The following is a 9,387-nucleotide window of genomic DNA, read 5'->3' as shown; positions in this document are numbered from 1 at the left end:
CCCTCCACAAAGGGAATAGCTACCAGCGCTGGGAGCACGGCTCCCACCGTTGGTGCACTGTCTCCACTAGCACTTTACAGCGCTGAAACTTGCCACGCTCAGGGGAGTGTTTTTTCACACCCCTGAGCGAGAAAGTTGCAGCACTGTAAAGTGCCAGTGTAGACAAGCCCTCAGTAAGTGAACTTTGGCACCATCACTATTGGGAACAATGCGAGACAGTGTGAAAGAGGGCACCTTTATGAGTTTAAAGCTAATTTGCAAGTGGTAAGGCCTGAGGCTAAACAGGTGGGTTAAAATAGCAAAGATGCTATATATAGCAACTAGTGACAAGTTGTGTTTCTGGATTTGTTTTGGCTTTTAATACTTTGTCAAATTAGGGTAAAACTGAAAGCTCCAATTGTTTTGCTGGTATCTGCGATGTTAGCGCTGCTTCCAATGTGTTCCTACTCCAATCCCTATCCAATGATATTCCCCAGAGTAAAAACTGACTACCCAGAAATGTATCAGTTTGTCTCTGCTCAACATTTACTGGGTCTAACTAAAAACTATTCCTAAAATCGACTTAATTAAGCAGGTTTAAGTTTTCAACATAGACTAGGCCAGAGACCAGCCAGATGGGGAAAAAAAATGGGGGGGGGAGGGAGGATTGTTTTGAGTTGGGAGGGGAGCTGAAAGAAAGGGGACTAAAACAAAAACAAGGAGTTTTGATGGAAATAAGGCTAAAAAGGTAAGAAAATTGGCAGACTAGAAATAGCAACAAAGCTCCATTTTTAGAGCAAAAAGCAGACAACTTTGGTTTGTATTTTTTACATATAAGCTTTTCCCAAAAACTTTTAGGCATGAGCAATTTGCAGAAATGCCAGCATTAGCAACATTCATTTTTCCTGTCACTCCTCCCACCCAAAAATTTTAATTCAAGGAATTTAGCAAACACAGCAGGACATAATATTAAATACCTGAAGGGATTCAATCAACCTAATGTGGTAAACAAACATTTCTACCACTTTTATAAATAAAATCTTAAATCTAAGAGTGATTTGAGTAAATCTGTTTGACCTGACACTATTTATGGTGTTTACAGTTTTACATTTCTTTCAGCTTGGGCAATAAAATAACCAAACCAGTTTCACTGGCGAAATCAGTGTCAGTTTCAGGTTCTCAGTGCATGGGGACTGTAGTTAAAAAACAAGCTGTTCAAGTGGATTTATTTGTAAATTGTTGACATGTTTCTATTTGTCCTAGGCTTTATAAGGAGCTCCAGTTTGCCAAAAAGTTATATTTTGGACCAGATACAGGCTGACCTATAATAAAGTTTATCGCTATTGTTTGCAGTGTCCTTTTACAGCACACACACAAGCCCATGGCATCTTAAGACTTAGAAATAAAGGCCCGTTTCTTACACAGTAACTAGCTTAATACTAGTGCAGAACCTGCAAAACCTTGCAAAAGAGACAGTTTAAGGAGAAGTGTAGAAACAGTGGTGAAAAAAGATACACCCAGCAGGCCTTGAGGATATTGGACTTTTTTTTGGATATTTACTATGCAGCTTCACTGGTGAGAGCACTAGGTGTGACAGGGCACCAGCATTTTCACCCCTTTGTCATTTGACACAGCTCAGAGTAGGTCTAGGCAACAATGCTGGTGAACAAATGCTGTCTTGCCTACATTAGCACTCAAATCAGTGCAGCAGCAGCGGTGGTGCAGATAATTCTATCAAATTATAATTACCAGTATGTTATATCAAACTGAAAAAAGTTAGCAACTGTATTTGATAATATTGTCCTGATAAATCAGTCTCATTTTATTCCATCAAGGGATTGGCAGCAGCATTTTAGAGTTTTCAGATTTAAAATTTATGTCCACTGACCTAAGACATCAATTCCAGCTTAAAAAAAAAAAAACATCTCTTTTCCCCCCCAAAACCCCACCAACAAGCGTATTGTTCCACACCTCTCGAACATTAAATTCCTACCAATGCAAGATAAGATTGTAAAGATTTAGGGTGGCCTTCCAGACTCACTGGTGAGTTGGAGAAGGGGGGAGGGAGAGATTGATCTGTTTTGCTTTTGGTCTTTCTAGATTCCTTTCAATTTCTTAAGTGTTAGGTGGTCAGACTCCACCCCATCTGCTCCCCAGCTGGGTGCTACTTATTACCTTGCCAACAGGCAATCCCCTCAGCAATCCTCTCAATTTATTTCAGTAAGACAAAAAGGCATTGCCCTAATGGCCCTGCCTACCACCAACTCTGAAGTCTTTGATGTTGGAAGATAACAGAACCACTTCCTCTGTGTTCTGCTAATGACCGAGGCCTGTTACAGTTTTCAACTGTAAACAACATACTGTCAAACACCACAGCAAAGGCAACTAAGGGATTGCCGAGGCTAAGCAAGGTGGTGTATTCCTAAAATCTCCTTATCCAACTTATTTGAATCAACATGTTTTGAAACCACTGTAGATGGCGTAAATTGTATTTTAACACATTGGAGGCCAATGCTAAGGCAGATTAATGCTCACCTCCAATATCTATTAAAAATACAACTTGCCCTGTTGAGATAGGGTTTTACAAACAAGTTCACTAACACGTTTTTTAAAACCCACACCCCTTTTATCCTAGTCTAGACATACCCTGAGATGCAGGTCAGCAGGAGCGGCAGACTGAATTAACTCATTTACAACATCCTTTTCAGATTTTTAACTGAGTTTCCTCCAAAACCTCAGAGAGAGTTTAAATAAATTTTCCTTTCTACAAAACTTCCAACTGGGGTTATTTGCATGCTTTCCAGATATCTCAACATAGGGGGCTCAATATCCTAACTCCTATCCCCACTTAAGCACAGTTTATCTTTTCTTCTCTAAGAAATTGCTAAGTTTTACATAACGTTCATCAGTAGAAATGCAGAAACCTATCACTTCTATCTATCCTTAAGTTCCAATGTCAGGGCAACATTCCTTTTAAAGCCTGTCAACACCAATCCTTCAGCCAACCAGCGGAATTGCTAAAACGGGAACATGAGCTGATCCTCCAAGGATTGAGCACTGCACCTCCATAGCCCTCCCTGTGCTATTTTAATTTTAGATACTAGACAACTGGGCTAGTCTCAAAAACCAATCATTTAAGCAGTTTGTATCAACATTTTAGAAAAGAGACTCAACCAAGCTAGTCTACGAGGTCTGAATGCAGCTTCTTCTGGACCTGTCAACATGGATTTGCTAGACATGTGGGGAAGCATTCCCTATTCCATGTGCTGAACCCATAGCTTCATTTTCCTTATGGCCTGGAAGTAAGAAATCTCTCCTCCATAACTGGCTTTCCTGTGTGGCAGTGTCACTAACCTTTCAGCTTGACCCTCACCCTCTAAATTTCACTTATATATTTTTTTCCCTCAGTCCTGAATTATTTGTAGGATTCACATTTACAAGATCTTGCAGATCCAACACTTTTTGTGCTTCCCCAGTCCAGAACTGTCATTAACAGGTTCACTCATCATGACATTAGGTGTCTTCTGCCAGCTGTTTTAAGTGTGAAAAAAAAATTAGAAAGGAATGGTGAGAGGAAGTAAAAGAAGCAGAGAAAGGAATGAGGCAGAGTTAGGAGGAAAAGGGTGAATGTGATAATACACACATGACTTTGCAGATTGGCCATGTGGCTAATTTCTGCTTTAAAAACAATTAAGAGGCACAGTCTGCTACTCAATCATCCAACTAGTGCAAAAAAAGCATCAACATCAACGGAAGTAAAAAACAATAATCTAATTTCTAACAGACAGACCCTTGTGCAGGCCAGCTTGAAGAAATTCAATGTTACTGTACTACTGAGATTCTATTAGCTACTATATCCTCCTCTTTGCTCAAACTTGGGGCACATTAAATATTTCTACATGGTTTCTATGGAACAGATCTGACATCTGACAACTCTTGGCTCAGGAACAAAGCTGACATCTTAAGCAGGCCTGGAAGGAGTTGTGACGTACTAGACCCTACATGAGCCACTCACCTCTGAGCTCCAGAAACCCCATTGATTGTGTGTTCTGGCTCACGTGTCTTTTTAGAGGACTACAGTGCACAACCCCCAAGAATGAGCCTCCAGAAACTGGGATAGGGAGAAACAGCCTACAATTTAATATCTATGTTGTAGTAGTACTTCTTGAGCTACCCATAGTATGAACATAAAAGTGACAGCTGCTGCCCCAGACAGTTTAATTAGCATATTTATGAACAGTTTTGTTCTTTATTTCTCTAGCTTAGGTACTTATATGGCCCCCATTACTATACTGAGAGCCTCACAATCTAACGTGTTTATCCTCACTGCACCCCTAAAAGGTAGGGATGTATTAGCCCATTTTACAGTTGGGGAACTAAGGCACAGAGAAACTAAGCCTATGAGCCTATGGCACAGCAGGGAACTAGAATCTCCCATCCAATTTCTCCCAACATAACACATAAATTCCTCCCTCTCATGACCAGCAGTGGCAGCTGAGAGACTCCAATTTGTAGCCCTTGGTAAGAGGACATTCTATCAGATAGAATTAGTGATTTTTCACTCAAACCTCTCCAACGTAGCTCCATCTTAGTGGGTGTTTTTTAATTACAAAGAGTTCCCAGACAAAAACCTCACACATTAGCACCAAACAAGGAACTGAAAGAAATACTACCATGTGGTCTCTGTAATGATTTGACTATAAGTAATATCAACCTTTTTTAATTTTAAAAATATTCTAACTTATGTCAAGGTTCACTGGTATGCTCTGGCTGCTCTACTATTTTTTTTTTTTTTTTATTAAAGATATTTCATGCTGCTACTCAGTTTACTTAGATGCAAGATGGTAAGTCATAATAGTCTATTTTTAGATTAAAAGAATTACAACAGATTTAGATCGTATGGTTCTTTGGGACTGGGACAGTATTTTTGTTTTGCATTTGGTACAGCATCCAGCACAATGGTCCATGACTAGGGCTCTTAGGTACTACCGCACTAAAAAAATAATAAATCAAGAGTTAATTCCGCATACACCAAACAACCTCTGATTTGTAACCTGTGTTCCTTAGAACACAAGGACTGTGTAAGATCAGAGTTAACATCTGAGAGTTGAACATGCAGAATATATTTATTCACAGCATTACTGCAGCCATTTCTTAATGTCCTCTTCAAACCCAGGTGCTGAACCAGACATGGCTTTTCCGCACACCCAGATTTCAAAGATCCTTCCAATACCTCAGCCATCAGCTGCATTTAGGATGGGGTTTCTGCTTTTACACCTCTACCCCAATATAACGCGACCCGATATAACACGAATTCGGATATAAAGCGGTAAACCAGCGTTCCCAGGGGCGAGGGGGGGCGGGCTGTGCACTCCAGCGGATCAAAGCAAGTTCGATATAACGCAGTTTCACCTATAACGCAGTAAGATTTTTTTGGCTCTCAAGGACAGCGTTATATCGGGGTAGAGGTGTACTTTTAACTTACCTTTAGTTAAACTATATTCATTAATATTTAAAATAAACTGAAGAGTTTTAATATGTTTCTAATTAAGTAGCTGTTATCCTCCTTTTGTATTTTTATTGTGAAAGCATTAAGCTTTTCTCCCCTTGGTATCTTAGACAAGAGCTGTGATCTCCAGAAGGAAATGCAGCAGGTTTACTGCACAGGCCAAGAGGCTCGGAAGTAGAATATGAAATGATAATCCCAGCTTTGCTACTAATTCATGGCATTCATAAAAGTTTGTGCTTTGAGGATTTCAGATGCCCAATGGCAAAAATCCAGGGACTGATTTTCAGAGGGTCCTGAGCACCAACAGTTCCAACTGATGTCTCACTTACACGCTGTAGGTTTGTTCTAGATATCTAAAGTTAAGCACTCAAATTAAGACCATCTTTGAAAATTCAACTTATCCTCAGAGCCTCGGTATCAGCATCTGTAAGTTGGGGGGCAAACAAAATACAACTACCAAGAATTGCTGAATGTCTTGATTTTATTGAGAGTCTCGCAATATTTGGTGTGGTACCTAAAGTCCTAGCTACAGAAGACAAAATGATTTATGTGCAAGTGTCAGCTTTCATTTAAAAGAAAAATTTTCTCTAGCCTTCAGAGTTCCAGAGGAAAACATGATCTGAATACACTATAAAGGTTAAAACAAAACAGAAGGCAAATCAAAAGCACTCAATTTTCAGGGAGTTAGGGAGGATGGTTTAAATCTCATTTTTAAGATCTGGTTTAAGGTCTGATTTATGACTTTTAAATGTTTGAGTTTGGCTAAACTGCCTACAAGAGTGTTATGAAGATTAATATTTGAAGAGCTTTGAAAGTGGGCAGTGCTGTATAAGTGATGTGTTACTTATTACAACTTTGGAGAACATGATAGTTTAGAGCCTGATTCTGTCATGCTTCTCACGCTGACCAGTACTTTACTTGGCAAGAAGTTCTACTGACATCAGCAGGATTACCTGTAAGGTACTACTCGGGGAGAGTAAGGATGGCTGAATTGGGTCCTTACCTGTGTATCTGGTCAAATTCCTTTCTGCCTACCAAAATTCTTCCTGTAGTTTGAAGGGGTATGGTAATTTTCTTCCATCCTTGTCCTGTATTTAGACTTGTTCTGTGCTGTTGAACAGCTGCTACATTCCACCATAGAAGTGGCACTATTTAATTCTATAACACCTTTCATACAAAATGCTTTATGATCCTTGAATGCAGAAATGCCTTCACCCACACTCTGCTTAAATTCATCCGTGTTCCTATTCTGAGAAGGTTATATTTGTAATAGGTCCCCACTCACCCACACAGAGTGGAATTCTGATCATTCTAATCCAAGTACCTGATGCTTACTACTTGTCATGTGGCACTGCCCAAAACTCCCAACCATGCTTGGGGACTCATTGTGCTAGGCACTGGTCAGAACCATACTAAGAGACAGTCCCTGTTCTGAAAAGCTGGAGATAGTTGTTGGCAGTTATACAGCAGCAATGAGGCATGTGCCACCTCCAAACCAAGATAGCTTTACAAGATCAGAACTTTGAGCCTAGAACAAGTTACATGTCAAATTGTGCACAGTCTCACGTGGAAACAGCATGATGTCCCTATTTATGAAAGGATGATGCAACAAAGATGCATATGAATAGTGTGTTGGCATTTCCTTTGATTTGCTGTTGACAAGGAAGTTCCTTCCTGAATAATGAAAAGACCATCACCTAGTGCAACAAGGGAGAGGGTGGGGTAGAGGATAGGGGATGCTGAAAGGAGAGGCTTTTTGCCCTTCAAACACAGGGGACATTGTAGCAGCAGGCACAGCTGGTGGTAGACAAAAGGGAAGATTCTCTTAACCACGTGAGCGACTTACTTGAATAGCCTGGCGTCCTTGCTGAGCATCTGCTAGCAGTTGAATGGTGAGGGTTCTGGAATCCTGGAGGGCATCTTGGAGGTAGATAAAGCTATGACCCACATGTCGTCCCATGGTGCATTCCCGGCAGATAGGGACAGAACAAGTGTCACAGTAGAAATGCAGCACCTGGAAAAGGACACAGGAAAAAAAATTGTATGACACACTAAGCCACCCACAGAAGAAAATAAGTATCTTAACCAAAAGAGGAGATATTATGGGTAATAATGATAAGCAAAGTGTTCACAACAGCTTCTACAGAGGAAAAGTGATCCCTCTTGTAAGCAGCCACTCATACTTGGACAAAAATAAAATAGAAGTGTTATTGTTTTCTTTGCAATACAATACCAGGATGTCCATCCCACCCTTCTCTCAAGAACGGAAACCATCTGCCAACACTCACCCGTTTGGGTATGTCACCTATTGCATGTTTCAGATAACTTTTCTTGCATATACAAACATTGCATAAAGTTACTGAGCCATTTAAATTTACTGTACTATTGTTGCACTGAGCACATCAAGCAAAAAAACAAGGACAATCCTCTCTCTAATCTTTCAGTCTATCTGCAAGACAGAACATACAAGGCAAACTGGATGCAAAAGCTTGCCATCATCATCAAAGGTGGTGTCAAAGCCAAGAACTGTGGCAATTCTCCTGTGCCAGCCAGCACTTTCAGGGTCAGTGGAACTTCTGGGAAGAAGCTGGAATTAGGAGGAAGAAACTATACATTTTTAAGACAAATGGAATCATGTTGGTTAATAAAACTAAACCAAATCCCAAACCCACATTCACTCCAGAGTGAAACTCTGTACGCCATATCATGTATTTATTCACTAGCAGTAACTGCTTGCATGTTTGCATTCCATCCAACAGAGGGAAGTGGTACACAGATGTAGCATCCTATACAGATTTGTGTTTTGTTAGAAGTTAAATCAGTTGGGCTTTAAAAAACAGATCTGTGGAGGAGTGTAAAAACCACCAAACAACCTCAGAACAAGAAAGTTCAGAGTGAAATCTAAAACTCTAACTTATACCTACACACAGCATTCTTGAAGTAGTAGATCATAAAAAGTCCTAGAAAATCCAAAACGCTGTCGAAAAGCCAAATCCACTGTACAATACAAGTAAAGTCTTATACCATAAGTACAGGTTTTCCATCGGATGATGGAAAATCTACTCCACAGGAATGACCAAGAGCAAAACAGAAACAAGAGCCAGGTAATGTTCATCTGAGCATGGAGCGGTGGTGGGATAGGAGGCAAGGCAACCAAATCTAATGGCAACCAACATTCTCTGTACCAACTTTTTTTTTTTTTTTTTTTGGAAGGGGCTGGGGGGGAAGGAGACTACCATCCTGATTTCCTTTTCCTAAAATTTATTCCATTTATTGATCATAATAAGCCAGGCAAACAGGCTCATTCCTCCACCTGGCGTGGACACATTTCATATTATGTAGAAACATATCTGTAGCAGCAAACAAGGTTGTGTGCATGTAGTTAATCTTTATTTCTGGTTACATTTTTGAAGGAGATTTTCAACAAAACCTTTTTAAAAAATGAGTTACATTTCTGGACACAGACTGTTCTGCTAGAGAAATTAAAGCATTCTTATTAGTATCTGAACAAGACTGATACCTCAAACATTCTAAATATTTTGAAAAATATCAAACAGCTTTAAGTTCTAAATATTAAATTTGGAACTGTGCATCTTCCTGTACTAGAAAATTCCTTTTGTGCATAATGTGATAAGTCAGTTTACTGTATTATAGTTTTCTCTTTCAGCGCTGTATTTTCAATGTAAGCTTACAAAGAACATACATTAAATATTGCTGGGCCATCCAACTTTTAAACAACTAGGGGGGAGGAAAAAAAAAAGAGAATGAAACGCCACGCAACGTATCAAGTCAGGTCAAATGAATCTGATATTATTTAAAAACATGCAACATGAATTATGCATCTCACTATCAAGGACGAGAGCGGAAAAGAAAATGGTGATCATATGAGCAAGAGCCCA

At 39.7% G+C, this 9,387-nt stretch overlaps 1 protein-coding gene across 1 annotated transcript in view; it reads right to left on the bottom strand.

Moving 5' to 3' along the window:
* TRIM71 (tripartite motif containing 71) overlaps positions 1 to 9,387 on the bottom strand; it is an 82,322-nt gene that overhangs the window by 16,231 nt on the left and 56,704 nt on the right. The window contains exon 2 of the mRNA XM_024209806.2: positions 7,335 to 7,502. Within this exon, the coding sequence (XP_024065574.2) occupies positions 7,335 to 7,502 (168 nt within the window). The remainder of the gene's footprint in view (positions 1 to 7,334; positions 7,503 to 9,387) is intronic.

The sequence above is a fragment of the Terrapene carolina genome, unplaced genomic scaffold (assembly GCF_002925995.2).
Source record: "Terrapene carolina triunguis isolate 2854851 unplaced genomic scaffold, T_m_triunguis-2.0 Scaffold84, whole genome shotgun sequence".
Taxonomy (NCBI): Eukaryota; Metazoa; Chordata; order Testudines; family Emydidae; genus Terrapene; species Terrapene triunguis.
This window is presented reverse-complemented; position numbering and strand designations above follow the sequence as displayed.